General features: G+C 37.9%; 2 protein-coding genes across 3 annotated transcripts in view; one reads left to right on the top strand and one right to left on the bottom strand.

Annotated features, from left to right (window-relative positions):
• Positions 1-1280: 1280 nt before the first annotated feature.
• On the bottom strand, positions 1281-4599 carry adcyap1b (adenylate cyclase activating polypeptide 1b). 2 transcript variants are annotated; one of them, XM_039677862.2, is made up of 5 exons: positions 4318-4451; positions 3789-3893; positions 2662-2796; positions 2145-2249; positions 1281-1624 (listed from the first exon to the last, which is right to left on the bottom strand). In XM_039677862.2, exons 2-5 carry the CDS (start codon positions 3890-3892, stop codon positions 1441-1443), a joined length of 528 nt encoding a protein of 175 aa, XP_039533796.1. In that variant the 5' UTR covers position 3893; positions 4318-4451; the 3' UTR covers positions 1281-1440. The 2 variants fall into 2 exon arrangements, with proteins under 2 accessions (XP_039533796.1, XP_039533797.1); XM_039677863.2 differs by lacking the exon at positions 2145-2249 and having other exon boundaries at positions 4318-4599.
• A 3994-nt stretch (positions 4600-8593) lies between these two features.
• yes1 (YES proto-oncogene 1, Src family tyrosine kinase) overlaps positions 8594-25392 on the top strand; it is a 27768-nt gene continuing 10969 nt past the window's right edge. Inside the window, exons 1-6 of the mRNA XM_039676555.2 lie at positions 8594-9003; positions 18736-19023; positions 21480-21579; positions 22790-22888; positions 24385-24488; positions 24591-24740. Coding sequence (XP_039532489.1) covers positions 18744-19023; positions 21480-21579; positions 22790-22888; positions 24385-24488; positions 24591-24740 — 733 coding nt within the window. The 5' untranslated portion in view covers positions 8594-9003; positions 18736-18743. The remainder of the gene's footprint in view (positions 9004-18735; positions 19024-21479; positions 21580-22789; positions 22889-24384; positions 24489-24590; positions 24741-25392) is intronic.

Raw genomic sequence — 25392 nt, 5'->3', positions numbered from 1 at the left:
CATCTATACATACAAGAGAAAGGCTATCTTCAACATGCACAAAAGCACTATCTGGCAATGAGGATAATGAACTTGACAATGGTCATGTTGAAGTTCACAAGTTCCTTCGCTTTCGTTGGCCTCTAATCTCTCAGCCTCACATTCCCTCAGTCATCAGCACCAACTACAGATAAGCATTAACACAATTGATTTTTTTTTCCAGATCTACAAAGAGGCGATGAATGAAACCATTTAGAATACTTCATCCTATCTGATCTGAATTAAAGACCAATCGTGCCAGTGAAGAAAGTTTCTCTATCAAGTCATGGATGTGAGGGGACCATCCACCGCATTCATTTCTTCATGGCACATTTAGTTGGAAAATTGTGGTGGCATCAAAAGATCATTATGTCATCCAATGACTTGCTATATTGGTTTAGCCTAACTGCAGAGAGCACATCCTAAAACATTACCAGCTTCTGCGTTACAATAAGGCATTCGGAAAAAAAAATTGGTCACAAAGCCATTGATGACATGCAAAGAACTGAGAGAGACGCCAATTCCACAAAACGTTTTTGGAGCTTGAAGGAGCAAGCATTAGAATTTTAGGGCTTGTTTAATTCTATGGGCTGTGTGTGATTTCTGATGGAGGGACCAATACAATGAGCATGGAAACATTGAACTGGATGGGAAACAAAGGACATGCATGTATAGCCTACATTATAAGTATAACATGCATAGAGGTGATGAAGAAAAAAAAGACAATAGAAAGAAAATCCACCCGCCCCCCAAAAAACATGTATATCAGTTACTCCAGTGTCATTTTTTTCCAGTCAGGCATACTGGTTACTGTCTCCAATCACAAACACAGGCAGGACAATCACATTCCATCTGGGCTAAGAAAGAGGGAATCATGCCAGCTAACTATATTTCCCACTCCTCCTTTTTTGGGGGGGTCACAACAATTGAAACAGCCCTGTACTTTACAGAGTACGTCCGATACATCCCTGGGCAGACTTTGGATAAAATAAGACTATTCTTTTAGAAGATTACAAAAATAAGTATAACATTCAGAACTTTGATTGTCTTTTTAAAATCTATTTATTTTCTGCATATGATGATGAATTTGAAAAGATATCAGGCGCATAACGTTCAAGGTGCACATTTTTTTTTTCATCTTTTTTTTTTCTCCTGATGGTTTTTGTTTTCAACATATATAGCTATATACATGAAACTGAACTGTTGGTCCACAAAGTATAACTGTGCGTTTCAAGTGCTTTTGTACAAAAAGAAAAACAATGTTATTAGTAAAATATTCATTTTAATGGCTTTACTTCATACATAAATACATGTTTAAAGAACACAGGCGCGATCCACTGATTAATCAGTTATATCAGAATGACTTTGATCTTAGGACTGAATGTACACATGGAGGGGCAGTTGGGGGCAGTTTTGTCAGCGCTACAAATAAGCAAATCGACGTCCTTTGTTTTTAACTCTCTGTCTGTACCTTCTTCCCAGGACGGCTGCTAAATACTTCTTGACGGCCATCTGTTTTCGGTAGCGACTGTAAATGTCGGTGAAGATCCCATCCGAATGCCTTTTTGATAATGGTTCCGATTCGTCTTCCTCGCTGCTTCCTCCGCTGCAAATATATGAACTATCATTAGGCTACCGGCTGACACAGGAAATGTGTGAACAGGTTTCAGTAGGCAGCTTTGATCCAAACATATTCATAGGCTATATATTAATTCTATTGTTCCAGGGGAAAAAAAATTATCGAGAGCATTTTTTTCGTTAACATTGCAACGAATTTTATTAGAAATCGAAATAAGAGCAGAGAATTCTCATAAATTATGCATGTTGGAAATTATGTATTCTGACGCATTGGCTCTCGAATTTTTTTTCTCTGACAATACAGGCTACAACATGTTCCGTGTGAGCACAAACAATTAAAAAAATAACTTTCGGGCTAATTTATCGTGGTTCATCTACGAATAGTTCCCCATGAAATTCCACGCCCATGCGAGCCCACAGACAAAGACACAAGAAGTCGGGGAAAAAAATAAAGACAAACAGTCAAGACAGTCGAGAAATCAACTCCACTGAAATGAAGAGTGGGAAAACAAAAATGACGGCAGGTAAACGCTTAAAAATGCCCTTACCCTACGCGAACTGCCATCAGAGAATGCAGATATTTTCGTGCTGATAACTGAACCAGGATGTCCCTCAAGGCTCTATCTAATAATCCATCTGCATGCCTTTCCGTTCTGAGATAAAACGCCAAACACATAATATCAGTAATTAAAAACCACAGAACACGTTTTTTGCAAAGTAATCAGCCTGATTTAGTTGTATTCTTCTCTCGGCTAAACGCGTGATAGTGTTACTTTCGATTCCCTAGTAAATCTGTCAATCTATCTATCTATCTATCTATCTATCTATCTATCTATCTATCTATCTATCTATCTATCTATCTATCTATCTATCTATCTATCTATCTATCTATCTATCTTAACTAGTCACTTAATGCAAATATCAACAGCAACAATAACAGAAAAAAGCAAAGGAAAAAAGCTGGGAAACAAAAGGAACAGACATAGCGGAACAACATAAACAAAACATAATGACATTGATTCTCATATGATATGACATACAGGGAAGTGACGTGAAATTATGTACCTTTTCTCTGGAGGATAGTATAGCGTGTATAGGTCGTCCGTGAGAGATGGAGGACTTCGTATAGAAATTTGATCATTGCCAAAAGCCAGGTCGCTTAACGAGTTTCCGTCTTCGTCAAATACATCATTGTCTAGTCTGGAATAAAAAGAAAAAAGATTGATGCTTTTAGTAAATCACAACGTAATAGGCTACGCTACGGTATTATTATGTCAATTAAAAACGGTGTTTTAAATAAAGCCCAAAATAAACTGCTAAATTAATTCCACCGAAAATTATAGTTGTTTTACAATACTAATAATAATTGTGAGATGATACAATGCGACATCCTCAAGGTTTATGGATCGAATTGATTTTAAATAATTAGTTTAATGACGCGGTCATATTATCGTGTCATCTTCATCGGGTAAATTAGAGAATAATAATATATTTGGAGGTGTCCCTTCGTTTTTTTTTTTTAAAAAAAGCATAAAAACATGATAAACTTCCTTTGGTATGTTTGGTATAATTAACCAAAAATAAAATTTGATGATGACGTGTGAAGGTAGGCTACTAGGTGATAAACGCAATAGCCTACACCTACATTGTAATAATCATGAGTAAATTCACACAACAAAAGGTCCCGCACTGAACATTCTCATTCTCATTCGTGTTTTTTTTTCTTCTTCGGTTTGTACAGTGACGCCACTGTACCGTCATCTTACGGGCCACCCGTTACATTCATTGGTTTCTCATTTTCATACAAGCTACACTGCATCTGCCTGTCCCAATGGAGAATTTCCTTCTTAGCGATACGAACGCCCTCCCACATTTGCAAGCAGAGCTTAAGCGCTTGCACTGTAGCTCTGCATGCGTAAACTCTCTGGGGGAGATCTCGCATAGGCTACTGTTTAAAGTCTACAGAATAATACAACAATACCCATATTTTTTCACTCTATAAAATTAAGTAGCATTTAAAAAATAATAATAATAATATAAAATCCTTATCCATTGTTTGCGCCTAGACACCGTGTCATTAGCCTGATTTCTGGAGTGTTTAGACTATACAATAAAGCTCGTCGCAGAATATTGTCCTTTTCAACGTGAAAGAAAATCTCAAAACGTTGAGAAGAAAAGCATAGTATACATACCTCATCTTAGGAAAAGTCATCCCAATAGGCGTGCAGAAGGCGCTGTAGTGCATCATGATTCCGTAGATGAGCAACGCTAAAGTCGCTTTACTAGATCTGGCCATGCTGTAAAGACAAAATGAAGTTAAATAAATAACTTAAAAATGATCAAACACGTATAGAGTAGCCTATAGGCTAGCCAAGGTGCGGTCCAGGAGAATTTACAAAAATTTGACGCCTGTGGGTTTTATTCTATTCGATATGAGTAGCCTAATACGCAAAGAACTTTTGTTAAGAAAGCCTATACAAATCCAGAAATGCGAAACAGGTGCGACTTTTTACTTGTCTTACTCGTATTTTCCGCTCGTAAGATGATTTGAAAAGTTTAAAGAATGCCATGCACGCGCAACAGAATCCTTCTCCCGATGAGGCAAACAATAAAACCGGTAGATAATCTTTAGACAAGGAAAATCCAGTTGCCTGAGCTTCTTCGTATCCTAATTCCTTGGTTTAAACCGAGTAAAAACGCCTTTGCCGGGTTTTAACCTACCTATTGCAGAGTAGGTAGATAGAAATGCTGTTGGATGCGACTCGGGTGCGGCTGTGGTTGTGTGAGAGAGATAGAGATCTTCCTCACAGCACCTCTTCCCTGAAGCGCCACCGTCTTTTGCTTATGTGCGCGTCGTTTCAGCCCCTGCACTTTTATACAATAACCAATATAGTACACAAAAACACTTTGCCAAACAAAACCTCGGTGAAATCAGCACCACTCGTTTGTCTACATATCCTTTTACAAAACTTTTTCTGCTGTGCTCCGATTACCTCGGATTTTTATCCATGAATAGAGAGTCTTGCTTTTTTTCAATAAGTCACATTAAGTATGCCACAGACGTCATCAACCCTTCCTCCCGGGATATAATAGTACAGTTCCTTCCTCATCGATGAACGAGTCACACCACATACACCTCAAATGGAACTTTCCTCTAAATGTAATTTCTGGAGAAAGGACAATTTGCAACTTTTTTTCAACTTGACATGACAATGTGACTGCCAATTAGGATCCCCGGTCCGTGGGTTGTCTCGAGGTCCCAAACCACATCAGTCACTACAAACAGACACTTACTTACGCACTGTCGGGATGAGACAATAGAGGGTGGACAAGATAACAAAAAGAGCCATTTTCAAAAAGGCCAGATTTGTCATAGGGTCACTGGCTGAGCGCTGTCCACCAATGTGGTACTGAAATGTCTTCGTGGGTGAAAATAGCGCACACTTATTTTAAACGAGCGCTATATTTATCATTCTATCAAATGAAATTTGTTCCTCTATGTTTTGTTTTTTAAGAAACACAATTATTAAAGATGATTATTATCTATATCTGTATTATTATCTATTTTAATCTCACATGCGTCATGCAGTCCATGGCCTTTCTTTAGTGTACGGATATTGCGTCTGAAATTTCTGAATAATATAGGCTTTTTGGCCAACATGTTCCACTTAGGCTATAGCCTATAGTTTTAGTCATTTCAGGCACACAAAAGCAAAAAAGTTATTGAGTCAAGCAGAATACGTGATTTTGTTACGATGATATAAGAGCAAACTGGATCCCCTGCGTGTCTATTTACTGGCCTGTCCACACAGAGATGAAAAAGTCCAAAGTCGTGCACCACCGATGGATTTGGTATGAATTAATTCATGCTTACGATTAGTGAACTCTGACGTCGTATGACGAAACTATAAGTCACTGCTTCGTATACTCACCCAGTCCGTACACAGAGCGTGATTTAGTTGAGCAATGAATCTACGCCTTTGGTTCCCTATCATCTCTCGGTTTTCACCACAACACTGCCCCCATGTGTTTCGGATTTGAAACTAAATATGAAAAATAAGTAAACGTTGGTTTCAGAAGTGCACGATCACCTGTGGTTGTCTTGACTTTAAATGTGAATAGACTAAGCTAAGTAATATCTAAACACTCTGAGATAAATAATATCAGTATAGCTATAGGACCTAATGTTTTTTTCGAAGCAGCCTACTCAGGAACGTAGGCTATCGTTACCATGCACACAACTTCTGTGCGCGATCAGCGAGGCTTTAAGTCCTAGTTTGAAATATGGTTACTAAAACTTTGATGAAATGTTTATAGGCTATAGACCTGAAATAATATAGAAATTGTAGCTATCTAAGCCTATAGGAACTATTGCTTCGTTTGGGTTAAAGGAACTTTGGTTGAAGATAGACTTGTAAGCCTACCCCCATGATTAGCAACATCACTACATTTGAGCGCAATTGATCCTCTTCTTGCAATAATAAGCGAGGAAACACACTAAATAGCCGTAAATTGATGATACTGGAACACGTGCTATTATCGGCAGTGTGTGAGTCAATAGAATACATGATTTACAGTAAAGCTATTAAGTTGCTTCCTCTGTGTATCCTGATGTAACCAATGATATTACGATCAAGTAGAGTGCAAGTGCAATTACTCAACTGTCCTTAATTACAGAGAGAGGAAGTCGCTGTTTCGTCACATATTACCTGTGTCTCAGCACATTGTGGTAATTTATATTTCCAACTGGTGATTTGTGGTTTCCCTATGGAAGAGCATAAACTCTCTATGACGCATAGCCTGTATGCACGCCTAAAGCATAAAAGAACACTTAAAAATCCTCACTGGGGACTTACTTACAATGATTTTTTTGGTCATGGGGACCAAATAATGTCCCCACAAGGACAAGGATTTCGGACCAGCCTCCAAATTGCTACTGAAGACTGCGAGGTCACAGTATAAACAAATAAAATATTATTTTTTTAGTAATGTTTTATTTCAATATATTTCAGCATTTTATATCTACAACCCCCTGCAAACCCTTTTTTATTTTAGGATTTACAAGAAGATCTAAAAGTAATTCAAAAGTAGTCCTATTATATTACCTAATCTAACTATAATTGTAATGTAATTTGTATTCAATGGACTATATATATATATATATATATATATATATATATATATATATATATATATATACAAATATATATGTGGTAAAACTTCATTTTTTATGATCTACAGTTATTTCCATGAGCTGTAGGAAGACATTTCTATTCATTCATTAAAATCAAGATTACAGAATTTTAGTGTCAGTATACTTTAAACTACTATTTACAATGTTTAATATAATAGATACTGTATTGCAATGGGGGGATATTTGTGAGTCCTGATAATGCCAAATGTCTTATTACCAGTGAAAAGTGGATTTTACATTATTTTAAATATGTCTGTGAATGAGTGTAAGCATATTCATCTAAAATAATTATATTCTCAGCTTCAGAACCATGAATATTGTTATTCTGGTGTCACCATTGTCCTGTGCATTGGGTTAGCAGCACCAAGTCTAAGCCTATTCATTTCCACACCCAATGTAAAACCAAATTTAATCAAGTTGATTAAATCAACAGATTATTGATTATTGAATATTGTTGATCTCTTAACAAATATTAAAGTCTGAGTAGATTAAGCAAACAATCCGTTCTCATAATCAACATGTTGCATGCAGGAAAAATGAGCAAAAACTTCGACATGCGCCAAATAGTTATGGCAAGGCAATGAATTAGACTTAGAGTATCTCTGAAACAGAAAAGCTTGTGGGTTGCTCCCGTTCAGCAGTGGTAAGAATTTACCAACTGGTCCGAAGAGCTAGGACCAAACCACAAAACAACGACAGGGTGTTGGGAGAGCCCAAGGCTCATCGATGCACGACCACTGCAGGCTATTCAGTCTGGTCCGAGCCAACAGACAAGTCACACAAAATTGAAATGTTATCAGAGGTATATGTCACAACACGCAGTGTACCGCACTCTGTATGTTGCTGACTGTATAGCTGCAGACCAATCAGAGTGATGAACCCTGTCCACTGTCGAAAAGAGACTACAATAGTCAGGAGAGCGTCGGAACTGGACCTTTCAGAGAGCAATGGAGGAAGGTCAACTGGTCCGATGATTCCCATTTTCGTTTACATCACGTGTACTTCGTGTGAACGTGTGCGCCGTTCGCCTGGGAAAGTGATGGCATCAGGATGCACTGATGACAACAAGCCGGTAGAGGGAGTCTGGTGCTGGGAACCCCTCCGGATGTGATTTTGATACATTCCACCCACCTAAACATTGTTGCAGACCATCCCTTCATGACAGTGGTGTTCTCTGGTGGAAGTGGCCTCTTTTAGCAGGATAATGCACCCTGTCACACTGGACACATTGTTTAGGAAAGCAAAAAAAAAATGTATATTGTGCTGCTTGGGGTGTAAAATCTTATTTTCCCGGTGCTCTTTGGATAATGGGGGTAGTTTTATTCGTTGAAAAACATGAAACAAAGGCACTGAAGGAAAAATAAAGAAATAAATGCGTTTGGACACAGATAGCCTGTGTTGAAAATTAGCTCCTTTTCATGCGTTTCTATGTAAATTTCATAGCGTCACAAAAAAAGAAAAAAAAATTGTGCTTCAAATGCTTTAAAATAAACTAATCGTGGAATGTGCTCAATAGTTATGGGATGTATGCTCACTACTAAACGTAAACGAATGCTAGAAAGCTGCATTGATTTAAGCCCACCTGCAGGGGGCGCCATAAGACTGATCTAAAACACTGTACGCAACAGCCGGTTAGTGTTATTACTTAATGTTGGCACCTTACAAAGGTGAACCACAGTAGTAGCCTATAATGCTTCTAATATCCCCGGCTCATGGTCAATCGTCGACTTGTCAATTAAGAAACTGATTTCTTTCCGTTCACCATTCCCTGTGGCGGCCATATTGTGGGATGCATTGCTGCAAGTTAAACCAATTCAGAGTGGAGGGAGGGGGAACATCTGCGGGAGTCCATCCACTATTCCTAGAGCTGTCTTTTGTCATGTAGCATAGCCACACAATCTCTACCGGTTCCGGTTTAAAGGTTTTTGTTTGCCAGGACTGGTCACTGTTACTCTTTTCCTTTTACTGCAACATAAGAACAAAACCAAGTAACGTGACTGGATTAATAATATCTATCACGGATTTTCCCTCTATCGGGCACATCATTTATTTATCACGTCCCGTGAGGTTACATGGCAAAGGAATGGGACAGACTGTGATTTTCAAGTTGAACGGAACAATACCACTCTGAGTACAACACCGAAACATTTACTGGGGACAAAGTGGTCGGAAGGCGTATGTAACCTCAAGAAAAGAGAACCAATTCGGCAAAGGTAAGAAATCAGATTCGGTTCCTTTGGTGAAAATCTAGTCAAATGGCCTACTCTCCTCTCGCCTTTGATTTAGTGTGAAATGTGGTAGTGCTTGGAAACAACAGTGGGCGCTTAGTTTCGCGTTTTCTCCCAACCTGAGCACAAATCTTTACAGCAGACTCTTTCTTGTACCGAAACTAGTTGTATTTCTCGAAAGAAGTTTCGAAACCGTCCGAGCGTTACCTCGTTCGCTTCGACACAGATCGAGAAACGTGAAACGTGGCTCCATAAGTTCCCACCTGAACTGTAGAAAACGCTTTACACGTCTCTTTCGCGATTAATCTGGCGTTCTTGGGAAAGTCAGTACTTTAAAACTGGTCTACACGCGTATTTCTATCTGTTTATGAGGACTTTGTGGACAAATGTCCACAATGCAGGCCTGTAGTTTACCGAGACGCCACAGGGAACATGGGGCGATTCATACTTTAGACCAGTGTGATGTGAACGACTCGCTTAGATACATTGTACATTTTCATTCTCCGCCAGTAAACGATGTAACCTTCCGCGATTGAGTTAATACAATTTCAAAGTTGAATGACGTTTGAGAGGTGATCAGGTGTGTGGAATCTTAACAACAGACTTATTTTTCAGTCTGTTCTTCTCTAGTTACCATATACTCCTATTTATACTCACAACATCCTAGTATTTTATATAATTTTCGGTTGTTTACGTTGAATAATTAATGAAAGAATGTCATAAAGCCTAGTCCATGCGTGCGCAAGCGCCAGAATAATCCTCCTCTAGTAATCCTTCTGTGAGCACAACCTCTGCCCCACTGGCTGATGCTGACTTGATTCTGGGTGAAGGGAATGATGCCATCTTCAGCTCTCTGGTGTGTTTCCTTTTGATCCTGTCTTACATGTTACTACATCTGGCTCTTGCAGGTTATGGTACCTTTGTGTGTTGAGTTGATATAATTCAGAGGTTAGGAACCATGTATAATTTAGCCAATAACCATTATGTTGGCTGATAAATCCAAACTTGTATATTTTTATACCTTACAAAAAGTCTCACCATTAAAAGCGACCTTCCAAGAACTTCAACATAATTCAAACATAAAGTATAGTTAGCCTAGTTTGAACCAGTTTAAGTTTTAAAATTAATGTACAATAGCCAACTTTCTTTTTTAAACACCCAATTGCCTTATAAATAAATAAAATAATTCCTAAATAAAGCAAAGAAGTCACTGGACAACATTAACTAATCAAATTCTATAAAGAATCAAATTGTCCCATGGATAAATAAATTGTAATAGCCTTCAACCGCAGATAATGAAATTACTATAATTAAACTATATTGTTGATGAAAAATAAAAGTGCTAGTTATTAATAATGCATCAATGTTTTTGAAAAAGAACCATCTTAAATGAACATTAGTTTCCAATAATGTATTTGCTGTTTGAGCTACGTGCCCTAAAGCTGAAGAGCTCATTGAGGAACCATAAACCATTGAGGACATCATGTATTTAGCATTAAGCTTTGTATCAGTAGAAAAGCAGTAGTATTTTCGAATTACCATGCTTCCCCTCTTATATCCCCCTAATATGAGAGAAAAATTTATTTTTAGCCTGGAAAAAAAAATCCTCCGATGGCGCAAAAATCGCCATTTTGCGTCATCGGAGGATTTTTGTGCCAGAGGCTAAAGACTACAGCCAGTGTTCTGCATGTTTTCACCACAGCACACCGTGATCTCACTTACAATGTAAAGATCGTGTCAGCCATCTTTCTGTTAGAAGCTAAGCTAACGGGCTCTTGCCTCTTAGTCTGTGTACAAAGTTTGTAAAGTTGGCTAATCACAATGGCAGAAGGTAGTTTAGAAGTTGAAATGGCAGAAGGGGATTTTGAAGATCTTTTGCGAGAATCTGATGCTCATTGCTACCTCTATGAGCCGCAATAAAGCGATAAACGTTTGCGGAAGATGGAGGAACAAGAGGCGGCCAGAGCGAGATCTAAGCCCGGCCAGACTCGAGATGGGGTGGACTGGCGTTGTCAGTGCTCTCGCTGTGCACCTATGGAAACAGATAAAGAGTCCTAGTGCTGTCGCGAATCTCAGCGATGCCATTTTCTTCTGGTGAGATCGCTGATTCCACAGAGCGTTGAGTGTAAAAGTGTTAATATTAGTTATTTTTTAAATGAAAAGTTATAAACTCGCATTGGTTGTGGTTCTTTTTATAAACCTTTAGTGTTACTTGAGTATGGATTAGCCTATAGATAATGTATTAGCTCAGAGAAATAGGGATTTCAATTGGAGGAAAACAGTTACTAAGCTACTCTGTTGACATGGTATTGCCTTGCATCTTATTTTTAATGTGAAAGTCTAAGTTGTGTTATATACATTAGGTTAGTACTTCCCGGTACAATGCAATTTAGCACCATTTCGATGTAAGCAAGCCTAGTTGTATTGCATTCTGCCGCCTGTAACCGGTAGGTGTGGTTTGGGAGTGGGCTGGGAAGGGCAGCAAAGCAAGTGCATTCTGGGAGTGTTTTCTTTCAGCCACATGAGTAAAAAATACATTTTCTGCCTTTTCTCAGTCTAGAATGCTTCAATTTCAAAAATAATTTCACATTTCTACAATATAAATGACCAATATTAAATACATTCATATTCCCATAGGTGAAGTATCCCTTTAAAGGATTTTAGCCTCATGACTGTGTGCATACAGTATAAGAACAGTGATGTCTTTTTGAAGGCACTTCTGTATTACTGTTCACTAATGTAGAGTGCAAATGTTATTATGAACAGGGCAGTATGAATGTATTGATTAAATCACTGTGCCTATATAAGATGTGCTTATGAATATTCGTGATTGTGGGTGCTGAAGGTATAAAGGTGATTATGGGTCTATACGCCCCTCATGTCCATCTTCTTCTGTCCTCCCTCACCCCTTGCTCCAGCCTTTGACAGGCACAGCAGGTGGCTTTTGTGGTATGAATGGACTCGGAAGGAAGTTTGTCCCCCTCGTGCTTGGCTCTGATTGGCAGCAGCAGCAGCAGAATGCCATGGTGATTAGGCCATTCCGCAGTGCTGTGAGTGTGCCAGAGCAACTACACTTAATGTTCAGCAGCCAGCTCAGTCAAGCTCTGGATTTACTAAAATCCAGAACGTGCAAGTTAAGGATGAGGATTAGAGCTGAGACTCACTGATATTTTGGGATTGGATCAACAATGTCCGGAGTGATGACATGGTCAGCAAAGACGTTTAGAAAAATATTTCAGGTCCTTCACGATGACAGTATAAAAAAAGTTCTTCGAGGACATCCACAGAATTGTTATTTAATGAGTTAGAACTTGCAGACTGTGTGCCATCTTAATAAAGAAAGTATAACTTTTAAATTCAAGACTGTTGTTTGTGCTTGTCATGGGCATGGAATACAACAGAACTTTACAAGATCAGACTTGTATAGTTGGTTATGTAACATCAGTGCTGAGATGGCCTGCATTGAAAAAGCTATGAGGAAAGAGAGGATCCCATTCAGATAGGAAGATCAACCCACCTGATTGCTTGCCACCAAAAATCAGAAAACTACTTCTCCATTTCCTTGTTGGCTTGATTATAATGATAAAGGTAATGTGGTTGTTAAATGGATAGTTCATGGAAAAATGAAAATTGGCATATTAACCTGACACTCTTTTCAACTGTAAAAACTGTTTGTTTTCTTTCTTTCTTTTGTTGTGCTTACAATGGAAGTCAATTGGGGTCCAATGTTGTTGTTTTGTGACCCCATAGACCTTATTCAGAACAGCAACACGACAGGTAAAAAAAAAAAGCGAGGCTGTAAGGGGGAAGACCTTATCCCCTTTCACACAGAGATTCTGGATAATACACGGATAATGTGTCCCGGGATTTGTCTCGGGATCGTTTGATTTTGGTTCATTCACACTGCCAGTGATTTTCCGGAATCTGTGAGTGCGTTCAGTTCACACACATCCCGTAAAGATCCCGTACAAGACATGTGACGTCAGGATGTGAAAACTCCTGTCAAATGTCAGTTCTGCTGATAACTCCTCTTCGTCATTTCTACATGAAGACGAGTCCATATTCCCCAGTGGCGCCACTGGCTTTGGGTGGCTCGTTCCCCCTAGGCTATAGCATAGGTTGTAGAAAGGCACGCGTGTCATCACTACGACAAACCCCTTACAAGATTGGTCCTGGCTTTTGTTCACACAGGATTCCGGGACTGATTCCGGCAATATTACTAGGTTCCCATCGCGGCATCGATCCCGGCATCAATCCCTGGATGTCTTTGCGTTCACACAGAAGGTGGCCTACTCTAGCAATTTTACAGCAATTTCCTGTGATCAACTCCCTGTATGAAAAGGCACTTTACTGTGTTTTCAATGGTGTCGGCTATAAAAAAAAGTCCTTTTTTTTTTAAACCTCCTAGATCACTTATAATTTTCCACAGCTCATGATGTCTGGATTTTATCGAAAGATAATTTTGTAGTGTTTTGTCAGCAGAACAATCCAAAAACACATTAAATAACAGTGCAACCCACTGAAGAGATGTGTATCTCTCACAGGCCTCACAAAAATCAAAGACTGCGCTATTAAAATTGATTGTATGAACAAAAACAGTTACAAGAAACTTTCTTAAAAATATCATCTGTTGTGTTCCAGTTTTGAGTGAACTATGCCTTTAACCCAGTTTATTGTGTAGTTTAGATGGAGAAAGTGTCACCTTCAGTAGTACTCATGCTTCAGGTGAGGTAATACAATATTAAATCCTAGTCAGTGTTAACACAGTTTAGTGATCAAGACTTGGGACTCGTCATTCAGTGCTGGCACCGAAGTACGCATACATTCAAACAACAGGCATGAATCTCTGCAGAGCTCTTGATTCGTTGCCCTTAATCCATTTGATCTGACTAGTGCTGGCATGAGGCCTTGTGTTTCATGTCATGTTGAATTCTGGTGCTCTTACTGTTGCGTTAGGCCTGTGTGGAAATGTGTCTGACCATCACCAACCAATGCCATGATGATTGAGGAACCATGAACATGTCAGCTTTCTAACAAAGTACATTTTTGAGGCTCTTATCAGCACTGAGAGGATAATGAGACATCTCATAATTGGAGAGTTCATATCACTGAGTATTTGGTTAAAATGTGGGTCAAATGATTTGTGTAATATGATTTCCTCAGGGCTGAGTGGTCACGCCATTAGATGATGTGACTTATAATGAGTGACATGCATGAATGAGTTGACTGTGTAGATTTGAGCTATTTCATTTGAATAATGCTGTTGTTAAATACGAGGTCTCTTATGCTCACCAAGGCTTCATTTATTAAACCATTAATATTCTGAAATATTATTAAAATTTTATATTTTCTTTTATTTTAAAATGTACTTAATTCCTGTGATAGAAAAACTGCATTTTCAGCAGTCCAGTCTTAGTGTCACATGATCCTTCATAAATCATTGTAATATGCTGATTTGGTGCTCAAGAAACATTTCTTATCAATATTGAAAACAGTTGAGCAGTTATGCTGCTTAATATTTTTGTGAAAATAGGGACACATTTCTTTAAGGATTCTTTGATCAATTAAAAAGTTGAAAACAACAGCATTTATTTTTTTAACATAAATGACTTCACTGTCATTTTGGTCAAAAATAAAAGATTTAATAAATATAAATACATGTTTAAAAAATCACAGGCCCATTTGTATCATATGGTGTATGACTGTATGCTTCAGGGACTTTATGTAATCCAACCTCATTGAATTTTATTCAGTTTGATTCCGATTCCCGTTAGCCTGGAAGAGTTCATTATGTTCTGTTGTAGTTTATTGATCAGATCAACTAGGCAGATATTTCAGCAGCTATTTATATTGCAGTAATCATGATGGTCACCTAATATTCCTTTAATATATCTTGGCCACTTGTTCGGTTGTTCAGCTGTTCAGTTTTTAGACCTCAAGCGGCCAACCTGCTAACCGGTTTGGGTTGATTTACACAGCCTAACAGATGTTGACCTATAACAACTGGGCATGCCCAATGAGATTTATGACCCTTTGCCTGACCACTTTGACTCCATTAACAGGTCTTTGTAATGGATAACTATAAAGGATAAACCCTGAAGCACTGCTTATTTTCACTGGCACAGACAACAAAGTATTATTACAAGGTGTGATGTCATTGTGGTTTAAGAAGTTCCATAGGTGAAACTGTCAGAGGTGAAGGCAGCCTTATTTGGGTCATTGGAATGTTATGTCTGTCTGTCTGTGTGTGCTTTGTTAGTCAGATCTTAAAGAATCAGATTTGGATTTGAGAATTGGAGAGCAGCTAAGTAGACATGCTTGACCAGATGTTTTTTACAGGAAATCTATTTTGCCTTGTGCTGCCATCAATCTTTTATATTTTGGGATGTCCTCATGCATCAGTGACCTTGTGTGTTTGGAGTGGTCCGGATCTATGTCAGCGCCATCGGGGGCCACGCTGTCCTCTAGAAGATTAGACAGTGGAACTAGTGGGATTAAATACCTTCAGGACTCAGATCAGGGGATTTGAAATGAGGAGCTCCACACGCCCTCGCGCTGGGGTCGAATCTGGGTCTTATGCACTGTCACGGTTAGCCTCAACAGAGCACTAAATGGCCCTTAAAGCTCATAATGAGCCTAAGCTTCCAATCTCACAAGGGTTGGGGATGAAGAGGAAATTACTAAAGGGTGTTAAGATGTTCTTTGACCTCCCAGCTTTGTCATAAATACTAAACTAGAAGTTGTTTCAAGTGCCAACCCTGATTGCTGAGCAAGTTGTAGTGACTTGGTTTGGAATATGTGTCTAGCTTGCATGTTTGTGAAGATGTACATATGTGGACATACAGTGCAGAGTTCATCTGAGCAAGGAAAGTAGGGCTCATCCATCCGTGTCACTAATGTGTGTACACTGTTAATGCTCTTTCAACCCTTTATAGGCACAGACCTCTCATTGTTTGCCAATAATCCTCACATCTGCGAACAACTTTCTGTCTATGCCTGCCCTCGCTCTTCAAATCCCCTGTCTCTTTCACTCCTTTGCTTTCAATTTCCCAATTACACATGCTGCTTTTCAAATAAAGAGCTTTCTTAACAGACCCCGAACAAGTACTTGTGGTGACGTTCTGTCCTTTTTTATAATATGATGAAGGTGAGAGAGAGTTGAGCCATTGATTAGGCTTGGAGTACATCCTTGTGTCTCTGAGCTAGGTATGTATGAAGTACCAGTTCTTTATAACCAAGTCAATACCAGGGTATATATATATTTTTTTGAAAGTAATGACGCTTATGTTTCTACGGTTTTGGTAGTCTATGGAAAGTCTTATGTAATTATAAGCTGGCAGGATGGTTTGATGTTGGTACGATTTTTTTTTTGTTTTTAAGAAGTCTCAAGCTCACCAAGGCTGTGGTTATTTGATCAAGAATACAGTAAAATATTATTATAAAATAATTATTTATTAATGTGAACGGAAAGCTGCTATTACTTCAGTCTTCAATGTCATATAAACCTTCAGAAATCATAACATGATAAAATTTCAGTATTGAGATTATTAAGACTACTGAAGTTTTGTTCTCGTGACAATCCTGCTCTCAGCTCCTGAGCCCCATCAGTTCTGTGTGCTTGTCACACACAGAGCACCAAACAGTTCTCTTACAAAGATCAGATTGTGCTCATGCTTGTTTTTAGTATGAGTCCAACAGCATTGTTATCATATACTGTGTCCACACTGCAAGTGAGAGTGATGCCCCCCAACCTCCCTAGCAATAAAATACTATATACCTGGGTATTTAGAAAACCCTAAGTATGACCCTGATATGCAAAAATACTAGTGATTCAATATGTTTTATTTATTATATTTTATATTATAAAGTCTTGCATTTTCAATAGTAATGCAAGACTAGTAGTCTTGTATGTCACTTTTTTATAACACAGAGCGTTCATCCTTTGCTAGGAGACTTAAAAAATATTGGGGACATAAATTAAGAGTATACCCACTTCTCCAGGCACCACTACATCACTGATCATCACTGTTACCTACGACTCCTTGTGCACATCCTAAATGGGATATATTTATTTTTATCGAAATTACATATCGCAATACAAGATATTAGTCATATTGTCCACTCCTATATAAGGGGTAGGCCTGTGTATAAATTTTCTCTCCATTGAAAGGATGCTGCGGTCCCCTCAGGCCTTTGAAATTGCATTATGGGTATTAGAAGTAGATGATGTAGTGCTGAGCTTTATAAGACTCCATCAGAGGTCAGATCTTTCTTCAGTTGGCTTCGTGTCTGCCGCTTCTCAGCTGGGATTGATTAAAGCCCATTCTGGCATGTTTACAAGCACCCATCATTGGCTTATCCTGCCTGAGGAGGTTTCTAGCAGTTTCCTCGCAGGTCAAGAGGAGCAGATACAGTTCACGTGTTAGGACATGTTCAGCCCACTTCAAGCTGACCACTCATGCTCAACCACTCTTTATCACATCGTTTTGCTTGATTTTTTTTTTTTCCTTTTCAAAACTTGAAACACTCCCCTATATAGAGTGATTTATAGGGATTTTTTAAAAAGTCTTAATTTGTGTGTTATATGCTATGAACCAAACCTCCTTTGGGAGACACTATTTATCTTTTATTTATCGTGCACTTTTGACTTTGCAACTTAACAACTTTGCAGAATGTTTGCATTCCCAAACAGCTATATGAAACACTACAGGGAAGGGAATATTTGAAAAACCATAATAGGGCACTTTAAATGTCATATCTGAATTCAGCACATCAAAATACATAATAAATCGCTTCTTGGCAGTGGTTTATAGTTTTACATTCCACTGTTATTTTTTTACTTCCGTAACATGACTGCTTCACTCTATATCTTGTTGTCTGTCATCTGTTTTTCCTAGCTATCTGTGTTCCATGTGTGGTGGCCCTGTTGTGTCTTTTAACCTTCCTCTCAAGGCCACCTGTTCCTTTAAGGCCACGCTCGCATTCCTCTTTCCCCAGCAGCACATGTGTGCCTGCTCCATGCCGAGTGCATCCCAGACAAAGAGACCTGGCAGAAACACAAGCAGGGACGGTCATGGGACGTCTGGAGATTATACTGTCATCTCTCTCGAGCTCTGCCTCGGAGGGTAAAGCCCTCCTATCACATTGACCGCACCGGAGCAGTCAACACGACCTGACACATTTGTGTGGGTTGTGGGACATGAATCGGTGACCCAGCTCTGCTCAAAAGGGGCAATAACTCCGAAGCTATTCAGTTAAGCTAAAAAAAAACTGCATACTGTCCTTTTAAGGAAATAACCTTAAGATTAGTTGTGGTGCTCCTGCTCATACTTACGCTATGGGTAAAACATAAAATGATAGTTAAATTCTGACATAATTTACTTGTCTTTCCAAACCTGTATGAAGATACAAAAAGATTTTTGAAAGAATGTTCCAGCTGTGATGGCAATAATGCATTAATTGCAATGGCAATATTACTGTTTTTACGGTGTTCAATTATTTGTAATCAAATAACTGCAGCTTTGGTGAACATAAGAGACTTCCTTCAAAAACATAAAAAAATCTTATCGAGTACCGACCCCAAACCTTTGAGTGCTATTTTGTCCGTGTAGTTTTCCAATGTGCCATAAATGGTTGCAATTGCAATGATAGGTCAAGATTGCATTCCTCTGGAAAAATGCCATGAGAGCTGGTAAACATGAACTCCTCTTTTCACAGGCTTGACTATGGGCTGTGTCAAGAGCAAAGAGGACAAGGGTCCTACACAGAAGTACCGACCAGACCCCACCAATCCCATCCCTGGGTCACACATGGGTCTCTACGGACCAGACCCCACCCAGATGGGCCAGTCACCTGCCCTGAAGGGCCCCACCAACAACTACAACAGCCGCACAACTGGGCTCACCCCATTCGGTGGCTCCTCCTCTGTCATCACACCCTTCGGTGGAGCCTCCTCTTCCTTCTCCACTGTTGCTGTGAGCAGCTCCTTCCCTGGTGCCGTCACAGGTGAGTGGATGAGCGATAAGAGCTCTGCCTGAACCTCTGTGAAGTAGCTTTGTCTAAGGAAACAAGAAATTCTTTACCAGGTCTGGCCTCATGGATTACAGGTTTCATCCCAGGGGTCTCATTTATAAAACGAACAAACGATTGAATTTGATCTTAAATGTAACGGATTTATCCTACATCAAAATAAGGAACAAATCGGAAATTTATAAGGCTGAAACTAACGCGAAATAGTCTTTGTGTATGCTAAATGAAGATCATTCGTACTTTTTGGTGCTTATAAACCAGTAATTCAGTTTGTTTAACATTATAAAAAATTAAAGATAAATAAGTAATAACAGTCTGCATTCATATAATTATGTGCGCAAATGAGTAGCATTTGAACTGCTTTTAAATAATTACATAATTTGAAATCAATTTAAGTATATATATATATATATATATATATATATTTGTTTATATAACCTGAATGAAAAATATAATGTTTTATTGGTCCCACTAAGGTGTGACTGATTTTAACAATTTCAACATTTATATATCCCTCACAGACTCATTTTTATTAATTTCTCACAATAAATGTGGCATCTATAGCGCCATAGCTCATTCAAAAGCTCAGGGTCACTATGAGGATAAAGGTTGTGTTTGGCGATTTGTTTGCGTATGTATTAAGCACTTTTATGAAATCAGAGTTCATGGAAGCCAGATGTTATGTAAATGAGGCCACTAAAACAATATATCTAGTGTGTTTCATTAAATGAGAATTACAAACTGCATTTGTAGTAGGCCTAAATATAAAGGAGAGGGGAACTAATGTGATTTATTCCTCTTTGTTCAGTGATCATTTCTTTGTTATGCTTAAGGCAGTGCCGTGAAGAGATCTCTTGATACCAAGTTTTGCTCTCCCTGAGTCTAGAAGCTGGGTATAAATGCGATATGTGTCTACAGCAGAAAACTGAAAGAATTAGATCTTTGTGTGTTCTCTGTAAATGGCACAGGAAAAGCGCTGTTCATGGATCTGCTTTTACAGGCAGCATTTGATCTGATAGTTTTTGCTTAGCTGCTAAATCCAGTGTGCTCTGATAGAAATCATTTCCAGGGAAAAACTGGAGAGTTTTTAAGATCTTGTCAGTGTCAGTGGGCGGGCAGAAGACAGTGTACCCAGCTCACCCACATAAATATATTATTTCTGGCATCTTTGAAACTGTTCACAATCACATATTGCTGTTATAATCTAGGGATGTTAGATGTCAATACTAAAATAAATAGAACCAGTCTTTCTACAAAAGCGGTGCTACCAATTCTGTGCTGAGTGCCTCAAACCTTGCAATCAACCTGGTTAACCAGCATGTGGATGTTCTCAAGATGCCCGTCCTGCAGTATATTAATAAACATAAAATTTGTGTCAAAATATCTGATCTTTTTCTTTTCATTAGTCACTCACACACATATACTGTATACATGCCCAAATCAGTATATGGATAAATACTGATTCAAAGTGGGTCAAATGCTAAATCTAATGAGACATAACTTGCGTAAAAGAAAAAAAAAATGTTTTTATCCTTCCTGTCAAATATTGCAACAATAACAACTTTAAATTGCCAGTGCTAGCAAATGACCATGGTATAAATGGGATAATCCACAGCTAGCTTTGCATTATCTGATTTTTACAATTATAAATGCACATTTTGTTTGTATTAATAATGATGACAAAATTATGTATTTTTTTTATTAAACTTTTTTAATGATTAACATTTATATGTTATATTTGCAATTACAATTAACACATAATCCATAGATTATTATTTTATCGCAGTTGTATTAATAAAATTAATATAATTTTATTGGGAGCGGTATCAACTACTGCAATTTTGCTTTTGTGACAACCCTAATTACTCATCAACACTTTGTCTGTAGGTTCAAACCTGATCTTAATTATTAGCCAAACAGAAAAATTGTGTGTGTGTGTGTGTGTGTGGCATAGCGGATGTAATCAGCTGATTTGCCCCCTGTTCTTCACTAATGGATAATCTGTTCTCGGGGGCCTTTTGAGGTTTAATCCAACCTATTCCTTTTGTTTTCCCTGACACTTAAAACCATTTTAGCTCTGCCGTATTTCTTCTTTGCGTCCAACTATGCCATCCATAAACCATGCTTGTGAAAATCCCATTGTTTATGTCGCCAAGACAAAGAGCGAGCCGGCTAATGATAACTCTCTGTAGAGATGACCAAGCCGGGAACAAAAATCAATGAACACCTCATTTAACATGTCTATAAATGCTTAACTAAACTCTATTATGTCGCTGAAATAGCATCTGGTGCTGTAATTTCAAATGTAAAAAAAATTACTTGCTTGTCAGCTAACTAGCCATTAGCGTACCATTATTGTATTGTCTGAGCCTGTGATTTGAATCTTTACACAACCTTTAAACACTCAATCTACATTGATTTTTTTGTTGCAGGCGGCGTAACTTTCTTTGTGGCCTTATATGATTATGAAGCCAGGACATCAGATGACCTCTCCTTCAAGAAAGGCGATAGATTTCAGATCATAAACAATACGTGAGTTTCTTTCGTCTGCTCATACGCTCACGTCCACTCTGGGGTGAAATGGCTTGAGCATGTCGTGCTGCACTAAAGAGGAAGTAAATAAATAAGTGTGCGTCTTTTGGATAGATAGATAGATAGATAGATAGATAGATAGATAGATAGATAGATAGATAGATAGATAGATAGATAGATAGATAGATAGATAGATAGATAGATAGATAGATAGATAGATAGATAGATAGATAGATAGATAGATAGATAGATAGATAGATAGATAGATAGATAGATAGATAGATAGATAGAGAAGTTAATCTGGGAATTTAGGAAATATTACAAGTTATTTAAATATTACAAGGGAATTAATTGGACATTTGGGGTAAAATAAACAAACTGTGTCATATATAAATTGAATTTTGAATAAAATATACATATTCCACATGACCTCACCCCCCAAAAACAAGGAAAATTAAAGCTGATTCAGTGGTGTGGCCTCAGTAGCCTGCAGTAAGTAGTTTGCTGTGTGCATGTGATTGAGGAATGTGCAGGGTAGAAACTAAAAACTCAATTTGCATGCAATCTGGTTGGTTTAAGATGCTTTTTAACTCTACATTTCATGTCCCTGTTATAGGCTAACCTGCATTTTTTTAATTTCCATTTTATTCCCATTAATTGCCATAGAAAGTTTCCAACTTTGAAATAGCTATCTTTTCGTATAGCTATCTTTGTGACCAGTTAGAGTTTTGGCCAAATGGAATGAGGGCAAAATTAGTAAAGTAAGGACCTTTTGGCAGGCCCTTACTTCTGACACCCCTTTAAAGGGCTGTGTAAGGGTTAACATTTAAAAATTATGGTTAAGCCATTTAGTGATGGTAAAGGTAAGGGGCTTGGGATTGCATTATATCATGAATGTCAAAGATAGTCGTACAAGCATGGATATGTGTCTTGTGTATTTATTTATTTATTTTCTTTTATAATCCATCATTGTATTCCAAGTTCGTCCAGGGCGAAATCTCTCTGGGTTAATGTATTTCCATAATGGGCCATCTGTTCAACCACTAGCCAGGTTTAGCAATCAATAAATCCTTCTGTAACGACCCTGACATTTTTAATCGTACGCTTCAAATTCCTTCACTTCCCTGTATTTTTACTGTTGATACTGTTCTATTTGTGATGAAGGACATGAGCATGATGACTCGGTTGTGTCTTTTGCTTTGGCCCATAGAGAGGGAGACTGGTGGGAGGCTAGATCCATCAACACAGGGCAGAAGGGCTACATTCCCAGTAATTACGTGGCCCCTGCAGACTCCATCCAAGCGGAAGAGTAAGTAACTCCTCTCCTCCTGTGCTTATCCAATCATCTCATCCTTTCATGCCATAATTAAGAGAGCATGATGGCCGGTCACACGTACGCCCAGAGCCCTGGTGCTGACAAACACACCAACAAACACATGACTGCAAGACAAAAGACTCTCTTTTTCAGTTACAAACTTTTCGTCTGTCCCTCTTTCAGTGTTACTCCCTTCTTCACCCATATTGTTCCTATTGTGCTTCTCTGTACAAGCTTTGCTTTCAATCTTTGCCATTTTTCACTTTGCAAATGTTTTAACGTATCATTTTATCATTTTTTTTTTTTTGTTTGAAGTCGGTTTTTAACTTTAAAATGTCGTTTAAATATAGACTATTTAATCAAGAACAAGTTCGTTCATTCATTAAAGGTTATATATATATATATATTATATATATATATATATATATATATACTGTATGTATATTTTTTTCTCTGATTTAAGTTCAGTTCATTTTCTAAAAATAGTTTAGTTTCAAATTGAAATTAATTGTGATTCAGTTATTTGTTTGTAGAAACCTTCACTGTGGTCTTTGTGGCTTTATTGTATATTATAATACGTGTATTGGTTCATATAAATTCAAATCAGTGAACATGATTAAATGGCAGTCTGCATTGTTCATTTAAAAAAGTTGTGTTGAATTATGCCTTGATGATTTTTACAGCTATATAACAAATCATCAAGATATAAATCAGCAGTTATGAAGATGACTTCTTTGACTCCTTACACTTTTGCGGTCCGTAATATATATATTTTTTAGTATGCATTTAATTTATCAAAAGTGACACTAATGACTTTAATGTCACAAAATATTTCTATTTTGAATAAATGCAGTTCCTTTGACTTTTATATACATAAAACAAATCCTTTAAAAAATCCTGGTTTCCACCAAAATTTTAAGCAGAGCAACTATTTTAAACATTCAGCTTTTGCAAGAATAAATTATATTTTGAAATGTATTAAAATAGAAAACTGTTACTTTAATCTGTAACAATATTTCATAATACACATTTTTTTATGTATTTTTCCATTCAAATAAATACAGTCTTTCAAAATGGACCACAATGGAAATAAGTCCTGGACTTTATTGTGTTTTAATCCTTGATTATATTTCGATGCCTTTTGTTTTTATGTTTTAAGGCTTTCTTGATATAATTAAATAAAAAAAACAAACCAAACCAAAAACATCAAAAAACATCTTACTGGCCCCAATATTCTTTAGTCGTTCAAAAAGTTACCTTGACACTGACAAATTCATTCAGGAATCAGGACAGATTCAGGCCAATTTAATTAACTTAAGTCAGTTGTTCTTTTCAGAGAAAAGCACATTCTTCATCAGACATTATTTTTAAATTTTTTTTGTTCTAATTTAGTTTTCATCAGACTGCCTTTTATATGTTCCAGAGCATTCCAAACTCCTCATTAACATGGCTGGGCAAGTGATTTATTTTCATTTATTTCCATCTCACAGATGGTACTTTGGAAAAATGGGTCGTAAAGATGCTGAGCGACTGCTACTGGTTCCTGGAAACCAGCGAGGCACATTTTTGGTCCGAGAAAGTGAGACCACTAAAGGTAAGTGAATTGCAATCTATCTTGTACTTTTACAAGCACTGGTACTCAAAACCAAACCAAATCAGAAATATTTTAATCTATTGCGACCTCTCATTGTGGCAGGGGCTTACTCTCTCTCAATACGGGATTGGGATGAGATGAAGGGAGACAACGTAAAACACTACAAAATCCGAAAGCTTGACAGTGGAGGCTATTACATCACCACAAGAGCCCAGTTTGACACTCTACAGAAACTGGTGAAGCATTACACAGGTGAGCACATTCACTTTGGTCAAGTTTTGAGTCCTACTGAAGTTATAGGATGTATACACTACCATTCAAAAGTTTACGTTTTTGAAAGAAGCATCTTATGCTCACCAAGGCTGCAATTATTTGTTAAAATGAAAAAATAACTGATTTCTAATTTAAAATATATTTTAAAATGTAATGTATTCCTACAGCAAAGCTGTATTTTCATCATTATTTCTTCTCCCTAAAGAACCTAAAGAAACCACATTGTTTATTGTATCATCTTCCGATACAAATGGACCTTAAAGTTTTGAGCAAAACTTGACGTGGCCAGAAACTTTGTGTGGAGCACAGAAGCCCAGAATACCAGTCATGTGGAGATGGCAGGGTGTTGGTTTGAAGCTTAGGGGTCTCAGTGTGAATAGCGCTAACAGGTGTCTGACGTCTGCTGTGAGAAACGTGTCCCCGTTCTCCCAGACTGTCAGTTAATCTTGGCTTAGTTTTCACATGAGAACCTCTGAGGGGGCTTTTGAAATCGACACTTTGATCTTATGAGACGTTACGCTTTGTTGTTGTAGCTGACGTCAGTCCCCACAAAGGAAAACCATCAGATTCTCCTAATTGTGGTTTTGTCAAGCCATCAAACCTGTGTTATGTTTACCTCAGCGGTTAAGCT

Source organism: Pimephales promelas, chromosome 5, assembly GCF_988280905.1.
Source record: "Pimephales promelas chromosome 5, fPimPro1.hap1.1, whole genome shotgun sequence".
NCBI lineage: Eukaryota > Metazoa > Chordata > Actinopteri > Cypriniformes > Leuciscidae > Pimephales > Pimephales promelas.
The sequence above is the reverse complement of the archived record's forward strand: the minus strand, read 5'-3'. Positions and strand labels throughout refer to the sequence as shown.